This window comes from Camellia sinensis, chromosome 5 (assembly GCF_055761805.1).
Source record: "Camellia sinensis isolate YWXY chromosome 5, ASM5576180v1, whole genome shotgun sequence".
In the NCBI taxonomy this organism is placed as follows: domain Eukaryota; kingdom Viridiplantae; phylum Streptophyta; class Magnoliopsida; order Ericales; family Theaceae; genus Camellia; species Camellia sinensis.
Window position 1 is genome coordinate 203,074,823 of NC_138965.1, and position 21,363 is coordinate 203,096,185.

Here is a 21,363-nt window from a genome sequence, read left to right on the forward strand (position 1 = left end):
TGTAGTATGTAGATCCGTGTTGTAGGTTATATACATACATGCTTTACCTTACTTTACTTTGTATGATCTCTCTGCTTTGCTTTGCTCTAAAATTTAACTCGTGTGGTTAAGATTTATTTGCATAGGCACTTTCAAGTTGTGTTTGGGATCTTGCATTTGTGCAGTGAAAAAAGAAGGGAAAGAATTTTTGTGTGTGTGTGTGTGTGTATTTTTTCTTTTTTTATAAATTTTAAAACCACCCTCTATTTCATTTGCAAGTTCTTTATTGTTTTTTCTTCACAAATCAAATTTCCCAAGTTCTCTGTAAATGTGTAGATCAAATACAAACCCCTTGGGTTTTTGATGGCTGGTTCTTATTCTAAAAGCTACAAATTTTATAGAAGGAACTTCCTATTGAAATTTGGTTTGTAAGGGAAGGAGGTCAAGAGCTTTATGAAACCACCTGAAATGGAAAGAAGTCATCGAACTACCTGAAATTGCAACCACCAAACAATGCTGAAAAACCATGAAAGGGTCTGTCAAATTAGAAACCTGTGACAGAACCAAAAAAATAACCAAAACAGAACCCTAAAATAACAAAACATCTATCAAGAACATCTAAATTTTTAACAAAATAGAACCAACAAAAAAACAAAAAGAATTCTATGAAGCTTTCAATTGGTGGAAATGATTCAGCATGGTCCCCCAGCTTTAATTTGCATGTTTGAGTGAAACAAAAAGAAAAAAAAAAGGGCAAATTACATATACACCCCTCCAGGTTTGGTTAAATTACAGATACCCCCCTGAGGTTTCGGAAATTACATCCCGCCCCCTGAGGTTTGTATTTTCATAACAATTTACCCCCTGAGGTTTATATTTCATAACAAATTACCCCCTAATTTCTTATGCAAATATAGCATTCAGGGGGGAATTCGTAATTTCTCAAACCTCAGGGGGGTATCTGTAATTTTGTCAAACCTGGAGGGGTGTATATGTAATTTGCCCAAAAAAAAATGCTTTGAAGCTTAGAAAGTTTTTTGTAAAAAAAATCTTAGAAAGTTTTTAGAAGGACACAAATCTGAAATGATTTAACAAATCCAAATCAAACTCAATGATTTAACACAAATCAAACTCTAGCATAGAAACAAAACAAATCTGAAATCTATATAAACAAATCCAGCACTCTGTTTTTCTTTTTGTGAGTGAAGCAAAAAGAAAACAAAAAGAATCACAAAGAAAACTTCTTATTTACTGCAAAGTAAACAAAATCTATTTCAATTAATTTCTAAATCTATTTAATTGATACAAATATATACCCACATTGAAACTTCTCTTCTTCTTTTTTCTTTTTCTTTTCTTTACTTTTTTTTTTTTAAGAAAAGAATACAAAATCATGTTCACTGTTATCTCACATGTGCAGAGAGTTACATATATACACACATGAAACTACTTATTTGATTTCCAACTAAGAAAAAAAGATCCAATTCAATTCATTTTAAATCTGTTTCTGTTTAATTTTTTTTTTCTTTTTTCTAGCAAAGAATACCAAACCCAGTTTAATTGACGTCCAAATCTCATATGACCAAACAAATACATATTTCATTTGGTTCAGCTTTAATTTCCATGTTTGAGTGAAACAAAAAGAAGAAAAAAAATGTTCTGAACCTTTCATTTGGTTCAGTTTATATATTCAGAGAAGATAAAAATGTTCTCAATTTATGTTCCCAAATTCAGCCTAAAGACCCCAATAAATCCAATAAAAAATTACCGATCATAAAGGAAAAAATAGAAAACCCAATACACATAACCAATAAACCCAATAGAAAACCCCAACCTGACAGAGAGAGTAAACTCATGCCAGGAACCTTTGCAAGAGGAGAGAAACTTCGTAAAGGAAAAAATACATATAAAGCCTTCATAAATCAAAATACACATAACCCCTGGAACTTCTAAGTGAAACTTCTAAGCAAAAATCAAGTGAAACTTCTAAGAGGAGAGAAACCCGCAAAAATATCACTTGCAAATTTGTAAGTTGTAGTTTACCTATGAATGGTTGCAATGTCGTCACAAGAGGAGAGAGGCAAATCAGGAGGGCGAGAGAAGAGAGTCCGTGGTCGGTGGTCGAAAGAAGAGAGGAGAGAAAGAGGTGAGGAGAAGGAGAGAGAGAGAAGAGCGTATGAAAGAGAAGGGATATCTCTGAAATGAGAGAGGAAGGATTTGGGCAGAGATGAAACAGGAGAGAGGAAAAGCAAAGGCCAAATCTGGACCATCCAGAGTGAATAACAATATTGATCTCAACCATTGAAATGTCCTTGTAGGACAAATGAGAATTAGACATTTTTAGCCCTTGGATTGAAGCAATCTAATGATTCATATTTTGACACATAGACATTTTCAATTTTGAATTCAAAATCAGCCTTCTATTGTTATATAGATAAATATAAATAAATTAATTATATATAAAGTGTGTCACAATGATAAATATAAATAATTAAAGATCACAAACATAATATTACACTTATTTTATTTGGTCAAAATTGATAATATTTTATTAATTTATAAAATATTATAAAGGAAGAACCATCAATGATTGTGCTTGCCACTTGGCTCAAAGGCCCTGCAATTTAAAAAATTGATTATAGTTTATGGGAGTGATTTCTCTCTAGTCCATATGGATTGAAGCGTATTGTTAGTTTTGTAAGATTTATTATAGATTTTATTTTAATGATTTGAATTGTTAATATATAGAGTTCATCGAGTATTTCATGTCTGTAAAAAATTACGTTAATCGGATATCAGTAATCCTTTGATCAGAATATATTTTTATCAATGGTAAATATAATTTTAAAAATAAATTGTTAACAAAATATGTTCCGATCAAGGGACTATCGATATCAGATCAATGTGATTTTTTGCAAATATGAAATACTCGACGAATTATATACATTGAACGGTTTAAATTATCAAAACGAGACCCGTAGTAAACCTCACGGACTCAACAACACGCTCCAATCCATTGTAGGACCGGAGAGAAGCATCTCCCCTAATTTATTTTAGTTTGAAAATATATGTCATACTATTTAGTATAATTTTTACTTATAATTTATTAAAAAGTAATTTTAATTAAAAAAATTAATTATTTAAAAGTTAAAAAAATAATATATTTAAATTCTATTTTTTAATTATTAAATTTTAACTAATAATAAGTTATCTATACTATATATTAAGCAAAATGGGATTTTTAATTCTAAGTCTTGTGGGAGCTCCAACCTCCCAATCTAAATTTCCTGATTTTTTGATTTTAAAAAAAAAATCTTAGCATTTATTAACTTCTCCCAACTCCCAAGTCTTACCCTCATAATAACACTTTAATGCATTAAGAACAAGCATAAAAAAAATTCTTTGAAATCCAACACATATGAATTCCTTGAAAAGTCCCAAAACATATGATTATTATCCCTCATAATAACACTTTAATGTATTAAGAACAAGTATAAAAAAAATTTCTTGAAAAGTCCAATACATATGATTATTATTAAAATATTAAACTTTAATATAATATAATAATAAAAAAAAAGATATTTAATTCCTTGAAAAGTCCAACACATATTATTAGTATCAAAATAATAAACTTTAATATAATATAAAAAAGAAAAAAAAGAAGACATTAAAAAAATATATATTTAAAAATCATAATTCACATATATAGATAATTATAAACAAAATTCGTACATAACACGAGTGATATGCTTATACAAAATAAAGTCAATAACCATCCGTAACTCCAAATGATATTTCTCCTTTTAATCCCTCAATGTTTTATTCATTTAGACAATTGTCGTGTTTAGATTTTTGGATGCCCAAAGGGAAAAGGCCAAAGAAAAAAAAAAATTGGGAAAAAAATATGATTTTTGTTTTAATCATTTTTTCTTATAAATTTAAATCCAAACACTATGTCTATTGCAAACATATAATCAGTGAAATATTAAAATGTGGGAGTAGAAAATAGAATATACATGTACTATTTTTAAAATAATTAAAGTAGGGATTAAATGGTCATTTGCTGGCAGAGGTCTCCCCTTCTCTCTCTTTCTTTCCCAAAAGCTCTATCTTTTTTTTTTTGTTTCTTTTGTGACAACAGAATTTGGAAGTAACAGAGGATAGGAGGTTGAAGAGACCCAACCCAAGTAAGTGAGCAAAAGTATTTCCCTTTGATTTTTCACTTATTTTTTTATTTTTTGCAAGAATTATGTAATTTTCTTTGTATGATGATTGAAATCTGATCTTGTTTCATTCAAGAACTCAGTTATGGTGTTTAATTAGTTTCTGTAATGTTTACTTTAATGCCATTCTGTAAGAAAGTTTAAAACCCTAATTTAAAGAAAATGATTTAGGCACACACATTGATGATCAGCACCCCCCTTTTATCGACAACTTTTTAAAGTATTTCAGTAGATATATTACGGGAAATCTTGCTCTGGATGTTTGATCTAGCTTCTTTTTCTGTTTTTTTTTTTAAAGTAGGTCCAATTTAATCCAAATTTGATGGGTCTGGGAGGATAGATTGCATACAGACTTAACCTTTGTCATTATTATCCCAATACATATCATTCTCTCAGTTCACATTCAATTTGAATTTTTTGATTTTTTCTCAATACACACCATCTATTTTCAAATAATACCAAAATACTCTCATCTTCTCCATTCTTAAACCTTAACCCTAACCCTAACACCCTTTCCCTCCCCAGCCCCTTCATGACCGCCTCCCGAGCCTTGTTGCCCCTCCCAACTTCCTCTCCAGCCCCATTGCCCCCTCGTCGCTGCGGATGGTGGGTCGCTGGAAGTAGGAGCTGCGAAGATGGTGGTGGTGGTGGGTTGTCAAGGGTGGTCGCTGCAATAATAGTGGTCACAGGGTAGTGGGGCGGTGATGGGGCTGGGAAGGGGGTGGTGGTGGGGCGGAGGTGGGGGTTGCAGTTCATGGCGAGGGCAGTGGCTGATGGTGTGTATTGAGAGATTGAATTTTAGAGATTTGTCCAAAAAGGTAATTTAGTGGAGGTGCACAATGGTAATTAAAAAAAATTAGGCCATGATGTGAACTTAAGAGAAATGGTGGTGTGCAAATAGAATTACCTTATTTAAACAAAGTCTAATTACACTCAGATTCGAACACACGATCTCAAGATTGATGGACTGATTTTTAACGACTGAACCAATGACTTGCTCTTTTGTGTCTCTGTACAATTGCAATTTGGATTAATAGAATGTTATGATAGCTATTCCTTATTGTTCTTTTATTTTGTGCCAGGATGTGTAATAAAAACCACTAGCGGGGCTGCTTGATACTTTGATTTGGTTACCTTTGCCGATTGTTATAATAGTTAGCAACATGAAGGACGGGTGTGGTCTAGCTTCAGACATAATCAGTCATCTTCCAGACAATGTAAAAGAAACAATCTTAATGTGTTTGCCAATACAGGATGCGGTGAGGACTAGTGTTTTGTCAAGGAAATGGAGGTATATCTGGGTGAAACTTCCCCAACTTGTATTTGATTATACCTTCTACAAAAATTCGTTTTGGAAAACCAAGAATGAGCTTGTGATGATTATTTATCAAGTTCTGTTACTTCACCATGGACCGATACTCAAGTTCACCCTCTCTTTACCTAAACTGGAAAGCTGTTTTGAGATCGACCAGTTGATATATTTTGCATCAAAGAATGGTACCCAGGAATTCACCCTTCGCATTTGGACGGGTACTTATAAATTGCCATCATCACTGTTTTCATGTCTACAACTTAAGCATTTGAATCTCCATTCTTGCATGTTTAAGCCTCCACCTGAATTTAAGGGATTTAGCAGGCTTCTTAGCCTGGAGCTTCGCGAAGTCGTCATTACTGCTGACATATTGTCAAGTTTAATCTCCAGTTGCCTACTACTTGAACGTCTGACAGTTGAAAGCTCCACCAGTTTTGAACACCTTGAAATTGCTGCTCCTAACCTTAGATTCTTACGCTGTAAAGGCCTTTTCAGTTCCATTTGTTTCAAAAATACTCCTCAACTTGCCAGAGTTTCAATTTATTTGAACAAGGAAGTATTAATGGAAGGAGAATCATCTAACTCGGTCATGTTTTTTGGTAGTCTACCTGTTGTTGAGTTTCTGGAATTGAACGGTTATTATGTCATGGTAAGACGAGCTTAGTAAACCATGATTATTTATTTATTTAATAATTATTTATTTATTTTTGTCTTTTGGTTCTAGGGCATGGCTGCAGGCAAAGTACCAAAGATGCTTCCAACTACTTTGAGCCACCTTAAAATTCTAGAGTTGAATGATATTTGTTTTGGGGAACCTAATGAGGTCTCTATTGTTCTTTGCTTAATCAGAAGCTCCCCAAATTTGGCAAAAATTAAAATTGAGGTAAGTAATGACCTATGAAGCATGGACAACCTCTCCAGAGGTGACGTACAGGTGTTCGACATGTGTCGGACACGGACATGTGCCAGACACGTGTGGGACACACTGGAGAGTCTCGGACACCTAGGACATGCTACGGACACGTTAGGACACATGGGGGACAAGCTGTGGACACGTTGGAGACATGATGAGGATTAATTTTATTTTATTTTTTACTAAAATAGCATACTTAAGGTTGATAAATTTTTGATAAAAAAAAAAAGTTGATAAATTTGACATAAAATAAATATTAAATATTAAAAAATATGACATATAATAAATATATACAAATTATATGTTTTGCAAGTGTCCCCAATGTGTCGTGTCCTACATTTGCGTATCCGCGTGTCTGTATCCGTGTCCGTACTTCTTAGTTAATGACATATTTTTTTATTTCCTATGTTTATATATAATGTATATTTTGAACCTTTAGGCTGAGACAATTTTGTTTTCTTCTTTCCAGGCATGTACCCGTGAAACTACTGCTATTGATCCTGTTCTAGAACTTTTAGTACTTTTAGAAATGCAAGATGGGTGGGGTGTCTATTTAAATCAACTTCGAGAAGTGGAGATGCGAAATCTATCTGGCATAAGGTTTGAATTGGACCTTATTAAGCTTCTATTAGCCAAATCTCCCATGCTGGAGAGAATGCTTATTGAGCCTAACTCAGAGGTGGTTCTTGACAAAGGATTGAGGATTTTGAAAAAGTTGACACGATTTCAGCGGTTATCACCTCAAGCACAAATCACATACTATGATCCAGATGAAGACTCTGAAGATGAAGTTTAGCTGGTGGTTTGTGTCTTTTGATGAGCTTTCATTTGAGTGAGATGATATTTTTGGTTTTGGTTGTCTGCTAGCTCTAAGTTAAAGCTACAGCTTCTATGTGTGAAAGTGGAACACCTACAGACATACAATGCTCTTTCTTTTGGAAAAATAAAGTTTTTTCAACATGTAAAATTTTTGAAATTTGGTTGATATGTATTTGGTAAGAGATGGTCACAATGATGTTGTTTGTGACTCACAATAAGTGCCTCCTTTAACAATGGAACTTGGCAGTGAGTAATTGTGTGTAGCAGAGATAATCATGAGAAACAAAAGAACTAAGTACAAAATTCCAGATGAAGATTTTTCACAAAGGACTGAGGATTTTGAAAGAGTTAGCACAATCTTATCACATCAACACAAATCACACACAAAAATTCAGATGAAGAAGATCAATCTTTCATTTTAGTTCGTTTGGGTAAATCTTTTAAAACAAAAGTCAACGAAAAATAAATCTATTTGAATAAAAATTATTTTTTTACTTTTAAGAAGTCATATTTTTTAGATAAAAATCTTACTGATCCCACCTCCATCACAACACCATCACCACTATTGCCCCATTAGTCGCTGACACCACCTTTGAATTATTATTTGTTATATTGAAGGTCTAGAACTATTTAATTTATTCTATTTTAGCCCCTGATTAATTTGTTTTCCTATGCAATCAACTTTATCCTTGGTGCACATGAATGGCTTTTTATTCTAGTTTGATAATTGAGATATGGGCTCTCCGGGCCGGGTAAACAGTTTTTTCGTGTTTGAATATTAAATAATTACATGGGAATTCATTAAATTATGTACAAAAGAAAACCCTAACTTGTTTATTCTACATTAAATTGAGAAATTGTTTGGAAAATTCAAATTTAGGGATATTATGGTAGTTTCACCACAGCCATAGCCATCTCTGGCCACTACCCACCACCTTCTTTGCAGGGGCGACCCAACCCTTTTGGTGGCAAAATTTAAAAGTGAAGCTTTTTATATTTAAATATTAATTATAATTTTTAGTATTAATTATAATTACTCAAATAGTTGGTACAATTTGTAGATTTTTGAGTGTTTTCAGAACGGTCCAATTCAGGTTTTTTGGTTAGCCAAACAGAACACTTGTAGTTGGTTCCATTTCACAATCCTAATAATGTTGAATTTGAATTTGAATCCTGAAAACCACTAGTCAAAATCTCTGAGAACTTTCAATGTCTTTCCAATTTTTTGTTTGTGTTCTTTTGAAGACAGCATGGATTCCTTTAAATAAATTTAATTAGAATATTATCTATTGCCAAAAACACCATTATTGATAGAAACAAAAACAAGTCCTAAATATAATGCATTTAAACATAAACAAAAACCACTACCCTGCGGAGTTGATACTTTAATGTTTTACGTTGTTGCTTTTTACAGCTGATATTCCTTTCTTATTTTGTTCCAGGAAATGGAATAAAACCCCCTATCCTGGTGAGTTAACAGCAAATTGAGAGAATAGCTAGAAACAGGAATAAAATGTTTGGCTCAACTGCAAACAGAATCAGTTATCTTCCAGTGGAAAAAATCTTGATGTGTTTGCCATTACAAGATGCGCCGAGGACTAGTGTTTTGTCAAGGAAATGGAGGTATATGTGGGTGAAACTTCCCCAACTTGTATTTGATGATATGTTCTGCAGAGAATCAATCAGAAAACAGAAGAATAAACTTATGATGACTATTTATCAAGTTCTGCTACTTCATCGTGGACCAATACTCAAGTTCACTCTCTCTTTATCTGGACTTAAAGGCTGTTCTGAGATTGTCCAGTTGGAAGGGTGAACCTTATAAATTGCCATCATCACTGTTTTCACGTCCGCAACTTGAGAATTTGGCTCTTTGTTCTTGTATGTTTAAGCCTTCACCTGAATTCAAAGGTTTTAGCAATCTCTTTTACCTGGAGGTTTGCAAAATTGTCGTTACTGCTAATGTATTTTCAAGTTTAATCTCCAGTTGCCCACTACTTGAATATCTGACAGTTGAAAGCTGCTCCAGTGTAGATTGCCTTGAAATTGATGCTCCTAAACTTATATTCTTAAGCTGCCAAAGCCATGTCTGTTCTATTTGTTTCAAAAATACCTCTCTTCTTTTCATAATTTCAATCACTTTGGAAGTGGACAGGAATGAGAATAAGATATCATTTAAGGAGCTTTTTGATAGTCTACCTGTCATCCAGTATTTGGAAATAGACTATTATTATGTTAAGGTAAGATTAGCTTAGTAAACTTTGTTTTATTTTTTGGCCTGGGGTTTGGCTTAAGTAACTGATGTTTCTTTGATTTTTTTCTTTCTTTCTTTAGAACTTGGCTATTGGCGGTGTACCAAAGAGGCTTCCAATTACTCTGAACCACCTTATATATCCTGTGTTGTCTGGTATTTGTTTTCGGGAACTAGATGAGGTCTCTTTTGTTCTTTGCTTAATCAAAAGCTCCCCAAATTTGGCAAAACTAATAATTCAGGTTAAGTAATAACATTATTTTATTTTTTATGTTTTTAATTTATATTTTGAATCTTTGGGCTGGGATAATTCTTGTTTTCTTTCCAGGCATGTGTCCTTGAAGCTATGGTCATTGATGATCCTGTTCTAGAGCTTTTAGATGCACAAGAGTGGTTGGATGTCTCTTTAAATCAACTTCGAAAGGTGCATATGTATCATATATCTCGAACAAGGTCTGAATTGGAGTTTATTAAGCTTCTATTAGCCAAATCCCCAATGCTGGAGACAATGCTTATTGAGCCTGACTGGGAAGAAGTTGCTGACAAAGGATTGAGGATTTTGAAAGAGTTGACAAGATTTCCACACTCATCACCTAAAGCAGAAATCACATATAATGATTCAGATGGAGGTCTCTCTGAAGATGAAACCTCTGAAGATGAAGTTTAGCAAATGGTTTGTATCCTTTTTTTACTAGCTTTGATAGTGAGATGATATTTTTGGTATTCATTGTCTGCCTGCTAAGTCTTAACAGCTGCTAATGAGATTCACCGAGGGAAAGTGGAATATCTCTAGATAAAAACATAATGTTCTCTATTTTGGAAAAATGCATCTTCTTCAACATTTAAAATTATGAAATTTCGTTCATATTTTTGGTAAGAGATGGTACAATTATGTTGTTTGTGGCTGAATTTAAGTGCCACTTACAACTGTGCATTAATTTCTCTCACAATCTCTTTCCCTCTTCCCCATTCAAGGTACATTGGAACTTGCAATTGACACTAATCTACACATTTCACACATATTGTTTATTTTTCTTTTAAATTATCCTTAGTTGTGGTACTTGTTTGGATCATATTTCCCCTAATTTTAAAGCCTTGGGGTTCTGTACAACATTGGATTATATGTCATGAATCATGTGAGTGGAAATCACAATTGAAAGTTTAGATAATTTTAGACAATATTCACCATCTATGATTTCTGAATTAAAAAGCACAATTTGGAAGTGGTATAGTTGGAGTGTTTGATTTACATTTGAATGACATCTTGGGTTGGTCACTTCTTGGAAATCTTTTGCATTTCGGGGGCGGAAAATATTTGCAAACAAAAATTATGTAGAGAAAATTAAACAAGAATGATGTGACAGTAATGTTTTCGAAGTAATAACTACTTTCTTTGGTTTTTTGTTTGAACTGAATTAATACAAATCTTTTGAAGGACATGGGTGTGTCGGGGGTAGGGAATGGGGAGGGGGTTGGGGTGGTGGTGGTGGTGAAGTAGAAGACGACTTTTTTTGTTTTTTTGCGTGTGAGCTTTGTTCAAACCTTAGGCGTTTGGTTGTCAATAGCCGAACAATCCCGACTTGTTTGATGAACCAAGATTGAACGGATCTTCTACACCAATTTTTATCTATTTTTTTCCAAATAGCAGAAAGCTATACAAAAATGATAGTAAATTATACCTAAACATCTCTTAAATACCAAAATTTTATTTACAATCTATTTACAAGTATCATATACTATATTGGTGTGTTTGATTGGACCGACTGGATAAGGGGATTAGAATCTATCGGACTTTGAATCTTGGGACTATGAATCTTCCGGACTATTTGATTGGATTGGATGTGTATCACGTGTTTGTTTTCTCGTGGAATTAGATGTCTGGAAAGGACTTTTTCAGTGAATCTAATATTTGGTTGGACGGACTGAATAAGGAAAAATGTTAAAAGACTATTTTAACCTTGTAATTTATAATTTATATTTTTTATTTAATATATAATTTTAAAATGGGAAATTTTTTTTAAGGTCCCTGGTATTAAGATTTTACAGCATAAAGGACACTCAATATTTTCATGATGTCTAAGGTCCCTCAACATCAATCTAGAGAAAATTCAATCCTGAGAAAATTCGATCCAGATAATTTCTCTGGAAAAATCACAGAGAAAATTCCAAATTTCTCTGAACACATCACAGAGAAAATTTCAAATTTCTCTGGACAACAATGAGGACTAGTGCTCTGCTCTAGAGAAAATTAGGTTGGTTCAGAGAAATTCTTTAGTTTGGACTCAATTTTCTCTGAGTTGAACTAGTACTCTGCTTCAGAGAAAATTGGGTTGGTCCAGAGAAATTCTCTGAGTTGAACTAGTGCTCTGCTTCAGAGAAAATTGAGTTGGTGGTCCAGAGAAATTCTTTGGTCCAGAGAAATTCTTTGGTTTCCAAAGCTTCCACATATTATAGGGATGAAACACTGGAATATCTTGTCAATAATTGCCTTAAATCACACACACTCTAATCTCTCTCTCTCTCTCTCTCTTTCTGACCGTTTATCTCATTGCTTCTTCCATTTGATGAGAACAATGAGAATAAAGTAAAAGGAAATGAAAGAGAGAGCAGTGTGAAGTTCCTTGAACGCCTCTCTATCAAATTAGAATTTACAACAAGTGATCATTACCCATAAAAATTCTCTGATCAATTAGTGCATCAGAATGAATAGCATATTATATAAAGGACAATTAATACTGGATACCTCCTCTATGGCAGCAGCTATATCCATCCTAGTACTTTTCCGCGCGCCTATGGCACAAAATGGGCATGAAGATTAAGAAGGCATCAAGTAAAACATCAAATAGCATCAAGTTCCTCTGATTATCCATACAAATCAAATAATTCGTTAAATATTTAAATATGTTGGCAATAGCCTCTGCATGTCATAAATGGATTCCCATCACTGACAGAATTCATAAATGTGAGAGAATACTTTTAAAATGTGCAACATGTGCAATGGGTTAGAGGTTGGCATTTATTGCCAGATTTCTATTTTGAATGAGAATCCTGAGTGAAACCAAATTCGAAGTACAGCTAGGCTTCTTCGAATGTGTCGGTGGCTTTTCACAGTGAAAATGGCAGCCACGGTGGAGTTTTCGAGCTTTGATCTTTTTGGACTTGATGTTGGAAGATCTAGTTGCGGTGATGCATGGAGCTGTGGCAAAGTACAAATTCCATGCTTTTCAATCTAGCTCCACCGCCATTGAAGCTATATATATATATATATTTGTGTATGTATTCTAGAGAGAGAGAGAAGTGGGAAGCTGAGGTTTGATTTCAGTCAAATTTCTCTGTGATATATAGATGTGGGAGTTGAGGGACCTTAGACATCATAAAATAATATTGTGGATCTCTTCCATTACTAAAAATGAGAGAGGGACCTTAGACTAATTTTTCCTTTTAAATTTGTAATCTATGATTTATAATTTAAGAACACTAAAAAAATTTAATTTATAAGGTCATAATTTTTAATTTACTATTTTTAATTAAATTAAAATTAAAATTTATATTTTTTATTTAATATATAATTTTAAATTAACAAGTCTAAAAAAAAATTGTTTAATATATAAATTTTAATTTTTTATAAGGCCATAATTTTTAATTTTTAATTTATTAGTTTTAATTAAATTAAATTTATAATTTATTATTTATAATTTCTATTTTTTATTTAATATATAATATTAAATTAGCAACACTAAAAAAATAATTTATAAATGTTCAAAAGACCGTTTTACCCTTTTCCAATTGTTTACTAAGTAATAGCATGAAGGTAAAATGGACATTTTACACATTAGTCTCATAGAATACCAATCCCATGGAAATAATCCCCTCTTCCCCCTCCCCGCGGGATTGTTTAGTCCCTCATATGAGGGATATGGAGTATGGCCGGACTTCACGTCTGGCGGACTAAAATTGTGCCAAACGATAGATATCCTCCTCTATTGGATTAGTATTCCCATGACTAATAGTCCTAGGACTACGAATCCCTTTAGATTATGTATCCTATCCTATATTTGGATTGAGTTAAGATTATAAGAAGGGACTAATAGTCTAGATTTTAGCTTAGTCCTCCAATTTATATCGCACCTCATTCTGTGAGATTGAATAGTCCATCATATATAGGATTGTTGGCTTTTTTGACTTTCGAAGGTTAATATTGTAATTTTAAGAGTACTAGTAAGGATCAATCAGTCCTTACAGAAGATTAATTGCCAACCAATTATCAAACGATTGTGTTTCAGTTTTTTCAGCCTCAATGAAGAGGACTTTTACTGGTGGCTTGTTTAAGAGAATTTAGTAAATAATAATTAAATGAAGAACAATTGCAGCATTTCATTAAGTAAAAATAAAAAACTTACAATGATCTGATCCAGCCTCGTAGTGGTTTACAGCAACGGGCTACTTGAAACTACTCCTATGAATAAAGTGCAATACAAGAATTTAAAGTACAATAATGTAAAGAACAAGAAATGTAAATACTGGAAGGAAAATAAAGTAGATAAAATTAGTTTCTGGATCTGAGTCTGGGGCTTCTTTCTGGGGCCTTCTCTACTATTTATACTTCTCAATGATAACTGTCGAAATGAGCTTCTAACCTTTGAAGCATTCTTCCATAATCGCTGATCGTGCTTTCTCACAGTTAGCTCCACTACGCCATGTCTGCAGTTAGGCTTCCTTCCTGATTTTGAATTTGAATCTTGTGAGTAACCGTTAGGCCACATCATCTTATATCCCTTGATCATTCAAGTGTTATTCAGACCCATTATTGCCAGTATGAGTTAACACGTGTCTGACTATGGTTGGTGATTTATATTGCCTTCCCAAATTGCCCTTCTCATACCACGTGTTGAATTTTGATTGACTTATGCAATTTATACATCCAACATGGATACTATATCCGGATGGATTGTTAATCCGTACTTTAATTGTTTAACCAAATATCAGATTAATAATTGTATTGAACTATTAGTCTAATCCCAAACTCATGTCTATCCAAACAAACATAGCCTATAAATTTTACAACTTCCAGTCCAATTTAAGGCTACAACTGCTATTGACATTCACTGTGTGAAAGTGGAACATCTAGAGAAATGCAAACTCTTCCTTTTGGAAAAGAATAATGAAACTTGTTCAACATTTAAAAATGAAGAGGCATGCAGTCAATGCATGAAGTCAGGAAGCCAAAAGCCAATGAGAAAGAGAGCTCCATTATAAGTGACTTTAAAATTTTGCTTTGGAAAATAAAAGACTCTTAGTCTCTTATAATCTGATTGGTTCATTTGTGTGATTATATATCTCTATCACTTCGGAAGACAAAAAGGCTGGTCTTTGGAAGTGTGTAAGATACAGTATATATATATATACATTACTTACCCCCCCCCCCCCCCCCCAAAAAAAAAAACAGGGATAAAAAGAACCATTATAGGAGGATCTTGAAGGCACAACAAGTAAGTCAACCAGAAAAAAAAAATTATTCTCTGGCTATTCATTTTAATGTTGTCATTTTTTATTAGCAAATGCTATTTTATTTTTCTATTATTATGGTTGAAATGTGATCTTATTTTACTCATAAATTCACTTATGGGATTTGGTTAGTTTCTCTGAAACCAGATGATGAGCGCCACCTTTTTTGGATACCCTTTTAATCTTTCATTCTCTGTTGCAAACATTTTGATCAAAGTTCGATTTGAGAAATCACGAAGTCTGATGATTTTTAGATTTTGTGGCTAAATGGCAAAGATAGGATTCATTTCAACTAAATCAAATAGTTGCTTCAGGTTTTTTTTTTTTTTTTTTTTTTTGAAGATCTTAACAATGCGATTTTTGGTATTGTAAATATGAATTTAATATTGATTTTCTTAGTGAAAATATTTGAGTAGTTGGTACATTTTGAAGATTTGAGTGTTTTCAAATTTATAACCAAACACATCTGTTTATCAAGTTTGTAAGGGGCTAGTTCCAGTCTTCAGAATGGTCCAATTCAGGTTTTTGGGTTAACCAAACAGAACACTTGTAATTGGTTCCATTTCACGATCCTAATAATGGTGAATTTGAATTCTGGAAAGCATTAATTAAGTTCTCTGAAAATTTTCAATGTCTGTCCAATTTCTTTTGTTTTTTGTTTTTATGAACACAGAATGCATTGCACATGCCGATTCTGCTCATTCTTTTTTCAAGAAATATGAGTACAATATTATTTGTTGCTTACCATTATTAACAGAAACAAAAAACAATTCCTAAATATAAAAATACATTTTAAAAAGTAAAGACCACTGTCCTGCCTTGTGCAATTGATACTTTGATGTTTTCTGTTTTTTTATGTTGCTGATGATACTGGGCTATTCTTTGTTGTTTTATTTCGTGCCAGGAAATGGAATAACAGCAACTAACTACCCTGGGGAGTTGATGCTTTGATTTGGTTGTGTTTGCTGATTGACAGAATTGTTGGAAACTTGAAGAAAATGTGTGGCTTAATGTCAGACATAATCACTCATCTTCCAGACCACGTAAAAGAAACAATCTTAATGTGTTTGCCACTGCAAGATGCGGCGAGGACAAGTATTTTGTCAAGGAAATGGAGGTATATGTGGATGAGACTTCCCCAACTTGTATTTGATGACATGTTCTGCAGAGAATCAATCAGAATAGAGAAGAATAAACTTATGATGACTATTTATCAAGTTCTGTTACTTCACTGTGGACCCATACTCAAGTTTACTCTCTCTTTATCTGGACTTGAAAGCTGTTCTGAGATTGACCAGTTGGTACTTTTTGTTTCAGACAATATTATCCAGGAATTCACCCTTCACATTCGGAAGGGTGCACGTTATAAATTGCCATCATCACTGTTTTCATGTCTACAACTTAAGCATTTGAATCTTCGTTATTGTATGTTTAAGCCTCCACCTGAATTTGAAGGATTTAGCAGTCTCCTACGCCTGGAACTTTGTGATGTTGTCATTACTACTGACATATTTTCAAGTTCAATCTCCAATTGCCCACTTCTTGAAGAACTGACACTTGAAGGCTGCAGCAGTTTAGATTGCCTTGAAATTGATGCTCGTAATCTTATGTTCTTACGCTGCAAAAGCCATGTCCGTTCCGTTTGTTTCAAAAATACCCCTCTTCTTGCAAAAGTTTCAATCTTGTTGGCAGTGCAGATGAATGAAAAAGCACTCAAGGAAGGAGAAACATCAAATATGGTCATGTTTTTTGATAGTCTACCAGTCATTCAGTTTTTGGAAATAAACTATTATTATGTTCGGGTAAGATTAGTTAACGTTTTGATTTTTTGGGCTGGGGGTTGGCTTAACTACCAGATGTTTCTTTGATTTATTTTCTTTCTTTAGTACATGGCTGCAGGTGGTATTCCAAAGAGGCTTCCAATTACTCTGAGCCACCTTACAATTCTCGTGTTGTATGGTATTTGTTTAGGGGAACCAGATGAGGTCTCTATTGTTCTTTGCTTAATCAGAAGCTCTCCAAATTTGGCAAAATTTAAAATTGAGGCAAGTAATAGCATATTATGTTATTTTTATGTTTATATTGCATATTTTGAATCTTTAGGTTGGAATAATTCCATTCTCTTTTTTCTAGGTATATAACGATGATCCTGTTGAACTTTTAGAAGCACAAGACTGGTCGGATGTCTCTTCAAATCAACTTCGAGAGGTGGAGATGAAGAATATGTCTGGAACAAGGTGTGAATTGGAGTTTATTAAGCTTCTATTGGCAAAATCCCCAATGTTGGAGACGGTGCTTATTGAGCCTAACTTGGACAAACATGTTGACAAAGGATTGAGGATTTTGAAAGAGTTGACAAGATTTCGGCGCTTGTCACCTCAAGCAGAAATCACGTATGGAAGTCTGTGAAGATGAAACGGGCAATATCAATTAAGTATAAATTTATAAAAATATTTTCAGATTAATGATGAACTTTACATATATTAAAGTACAAAGTGCAGTGTAATTGCCCCAAGATGAAACCTCTGAAGATGGAAGTTTAGTAAATGATGTGTCCTTTTTGACTAGCTTTAGTTTAGTCCCTATTAAAAATACACTGCCCCCCCTTCTTTAACTCCTCATTCTATTCCGCCTTCTATTCACACATCTCCTCCACCCTCTCTTTCACTACCTCACTTGTGTCTCGGCCCTCACTTCCACTACCTTCTCCGACTTTTACTCCTCGTCCCGCTTCGTCTGCCTCTTCTCGTGCTATTGCCCAATTAACCATATTGAAAGAAAATTTTTGGTTTGAGTTTTCTGGATTAAGTTTTTTGAAAATTGACTTTTTTGGTTTTTGTGTTTTTTTTGTTTTTAGTGAATATTTTTTAAATTTTAAACATTTTTTTTTACTTTTTTAGATGCACCTTACTTGGATGTATCTAAAAAGTAAAAAATTTGTGAAAAAATATTTTAAAAAATTAATAAATACAAAAAAATGTACTGAATTCTTGTATTTTTGGTATTTAGTGAATTTTTAAAAGATTTTTTTTACAATTTTTTTACTTTTTAGGTGTATTTATGTTAGGTGTGTCTAAAAAGTAAAAAAATTGCTTAAAATATTAAAAAAATTTAGTAAAAATAAAAAAACACGAAAATAAGAAAGTAGAATTTTCTGAAAGTGTTTTGGAAAACTGGAAACCAAGTAAGGTGACGTATAATTATATTAAAAATATGAGACTGATTATATTTTTTTTAAAATTTCAAGTCAATGCTAAACAAATAAAAATAGAATATAAATATTATTTTTAAAATAAAATATAAAAAGTTTTTGGTCAACCTTAAAAAATGAAATTTTAGCTTTAAAAAATGAGAAAAGTTAATAAATTATTTGTCATGAGTTAAGAAAAACAAAGTCAAATGTCATATTAATTTTTACTTACAAAAAATAAATTCTTTTTAATAACTTTCTAAAAAATTAATTATATAACTTTTCAGATAATAATAATAATAAAATACAAATTCCAAACAATCCACACTAAAGGGTTCGTATCCTCGGCCGCCCTTCTCGGCGGCCTTTCCCTGCAGCCCCCAAAACGACGTCGTTTTGGGGCAACTTTTCAAAAAAAAAAAAAATGCAGAGGAAGAGGGAGGGAGGAGGAGGAGGAGGAGGAGGAAGGAGGAGGAGGACTGGAGGGGGCCATAATCACAGGGGGAGGAGGAGGCGGAGCTGCTGCGATGGTGGTCGGAGCTGCTGCGACGAGGCGACGAGCGACGGCGGGCGACGATCGGGCGGCTGCGACGGCGGTCATCGAGGCGACGAGCTGCGACGGCGAGCTCACCGCCTCCTCCTCCTCCTCCCTCCCTCTTCCTCTACGTTTTTTTTTTTTTTTTTTGAAAATTTACCCCCAAAACGACGTCGTTTTGGGAGCTGCAGGGAAAGGTCGCCGAAAAAGGCGGCCGAGGATCCGGATTCCCACACTAAATGGTGACGTCGTGTATTGTTCTCTGTTGAGAAAAGGGGGATGTACAAAGTTACTAAATAATTTGTCACGAGTTAAGAAAAACATAGTCAAATGTTACATTAATTTTTACTTGCAAAAATAAATTCCTTTAAATAACGTTCTAAACAAATTAATTATTTAACTTTTCAAATAATAATAATATTAAAAATACAAATTCCAAACACCCCACACTTAAATGGTGACGTCGTGTATTGTTCTCTCTTAAGAAAAGGGGGAAGTAATTTTTTTCCGAAAAAATACAAATTAATGGTAAAATTTATAAATATAATATTTATAAATTTTTTATTAATATATAAATATTTTGTAAAAGATTCACTCAAATGTAATTTCTCTTAACCATTTACCAATTAGACTTATTTATATATAAATTCTAAAGAGTAATGTCTCACATGCGTGTGAGAAGCACACAATGTAGTTTCATATGAATCCCACATTCATGTGAGACATTTAATAAATTTTTTGATAAAATTTTTAAGATCTCTAGTATTTTTGAATTCTAAATTATAAATTTATCATTATATATTTATTCATAAAAATAAAAAAAAAAATAATAAATTTATTAAATGATAAATTTATTAATAAGATTTAGTTGATACCAAAACTATCCGGTACTGAACATTAAAATATATATATATATATATATATATATATAAAATCTGCTGACAATAGTCACCGACCCCGTTTGGTAGAACTGTGGAAAAGTAATTATAAATTATGGTTTAACAGATTATGACTTATAGCTGTGAACAAAAGCTGTTAACCTGTTTGGTGCAGGTGTAAGATTATAGATTTAAATAGCAGAGTAGTGTTTGGTTAATAAGCTATAAAATAATTTTTTATTGTGTAATTGTCCTTTTTGTCCTTATATGATTTAAAAATGATTATTGTCTTTTTTTTTCAGTTTTAATTTTAAAAAAATTATTTCATTAATAAAAGTTAATATAATTAGTATTAAAAAAATTATCATTTCATTAATAGTATCAATTAATATAAAATTATTTCATTTTTTCTTTATAAATTAATTAGTGGCAATTAATGGTTAATAAGCATCAATTAATACTAAAATTATTAATAGTATCAATTAGTATAAATTTTTTTCATTTTTTCATTATAAATTAATTAGTGTCAATTAATGGCTTAATTAGCATCAATTAATACTAAAATTATTAATAGTATCAATTACTATAAATTTTTCTCATTTTTTTATTATAAATTAATTAGCGTCAATTAATGGCTTAATTAGCATCAATTAATACTAAAATTATTAATAGTATCAATTAGAATAAATTTTTCTCATTTTTTCATTATAAACTAATCGGTAGTACTACATGCACCAATTAGTGTACTAACTAGTGTATCAATACTAGTTATGGCATTATTATTGACCCCACTCATTAATCACATTAGAAATACCAAAAACCTCTTAAATTATGTCATATAATCAATTGGTATATTAGTTAGTACACTAATTAGTGCATATAACATTATTCTAAACTAATTAGTGTCAATTAATGGCTTAATTAGCATCAATTAATACTAATTATTAATAGTATCAATTAGTATAAAATTATTTCATTTTTTCATTATAAATCAATTAGTGTCAATTAATGGCTTAATTAGCATCAATTATTATTTTTTTATTAATTTTTTTCATTACAATTAATAATTTATTAATTTCAATTATTAATTTAATAGAAGTTATAATAGTCAATTTTTTATGTCATTTAATATAAGTTATTTCATTTTGTATTTCATTTTTTTCTTCAATTTTAATTTTTTTTAAATTGTGATTATGTTTTTATTAATTTTTTTTCATTACTATTAATAATTTATTAATTTCAATTATTAATTTAATAGAAGTTATAATATTCAATTTTTTTATTTCATTTAATATAAGTTATGTCATTTTGTATTTCATTTTTTCTTCAATTTAATTTTTTTTTAAAAAATTGTTATTCTGTTTTTATTAATTTTTTTTCATTACAATTAATAATTTATTAATTTCAATTTTTAATTTAATAGAAGTTATAATATTCATTTTTTTATTTCATTTAATATAAGTTATTTCATTTTGTATTTCATTTTTTTTCTTCAATTTTAATTTTTTTTAAAAATTGTGATTCTGTTTTTATTAATTTTTTCATTAAAATTAATAATTTATTAATTTCAATTTTAAATTTTATTAATTTCATTTTTTTATTTCATTTTTTTGTATTTCATTTTTTAAATTTATTATTTTTTTTCCATTACAAACCCTAGCTATCGCCGCCAGTGGCTAGGGTTTCACATCGCAGATCGCGATAGCGACGGCGGCAGTTAGCTTTGGTTTGTCACCGTCAAGCTATCTTGTGAAGCCA

At 31.9% G+C, this 21,363-nt stretch overlaps 2 protein-coding genes across 2 annotated transcripts; both read left to right on the top strand.

The window, feature by feature from the left end:
- The first annotated feature begins 4,011 nt into the window (after positions 1-4,011).
- On the top strand, positions 4,012-17,042 carry LOC114271787 (F-box/FBD/LRR-repeat protein At1g13570). The gene is made up of 9 exons (XM_028213416.2): positions 4,012-4,166; positions 5,285-6,163; positions 6,239-6,397; positions 6,897-7,222; positions 9,234-9,486; positions 9,581-9,739; positions 9,826-10,170; positions 15,907-16,804; positions 16,889-17,042. Exons 2-7 carry the CDS (start codon positions 5,366-5,368, stop codon positions 10,162-10,164), a joined length of 2,034 nt encoding a protein of 677 aa, XP_028069217.2. The 5' UTR covers positions 4,012-4,166; positions 5,285-5,365; the 3' UTR covers positions 10,165-10,170; positions 15,907-16,804; positions 16,889-17,042.
- LOC145792032 (F-box/FBD/LRR-repeat protein At1g13570-like) lies at positions 12,614-17,411 on the top strand. Its single transcript, XM_082872510.1, has 5 exons — positions 12,614-12,703; positions 15,979-16,147; positions 16,320-16,804; positions 16,889-16,987; positions 17,136-17,411. Exons 1-5 carry the CDS (start codon positions 12,614-12,616, stop codon positions 17,409-17,411), a joined length of 1,119 nt encoding a protein of 372 aa, XP_082728636.1.
- The last annotated feature ends 3,952 nt before the right edge of the window (positions 17,412-21,363 follow it).

What these genes read in the sequence shown, in the direction of transcription:
- LOC114271787 (XM_028213416.2), top strand. Translation starts at nt 5,366, where the DNA reads ATGAAGGACGGGTGTGGTCTAGCTTCAGACATAATCAGTCATCTTCCA. An exon ending in TGAACGGTTATTATGTCATG is followed by an intron (nt 6,164 to 6,238) that starts GTAAGACGAGCT and finishes TTTTGGTTCTAG; the next exon opens with GGCATGGCTGCAGGCAAAGT. An exon ending in GACTCTGAAGATGAAGTTTA is followed by an intron (nt 7,223 to 9,233) that starts GCTGGTGGTTTG and finishes TTTAATCTCCAG; the next exon opens with TTGCCCACTACTTGAATATC.
- LOC145792032 (XM_082872510.1), top strand. Translation starts at nt 12,614, where the DNA reads ATGGCAGCCACGGTGGAGTTTTCGAGCTTTGATCTTTTTGGACTTGAT. An exon ending in TAAACTATTATTATGTTCGG is followed by an intron (nt 16,805 to 16,888) that starts GTAAGATTAGTT and finishes TTCTTTCTTTAG; the next exon opens with TACATGGCTGCAGGTGGTAT. An exon ending in GTTTAGGGGAACCAGATGAG is followed by an intron (nt 16,988 to 17,135) that starts GTCTCTATTGTT and finishes TCTTTTTTCTAG; the next exon opens with GTATATAACGATGATCCTGT.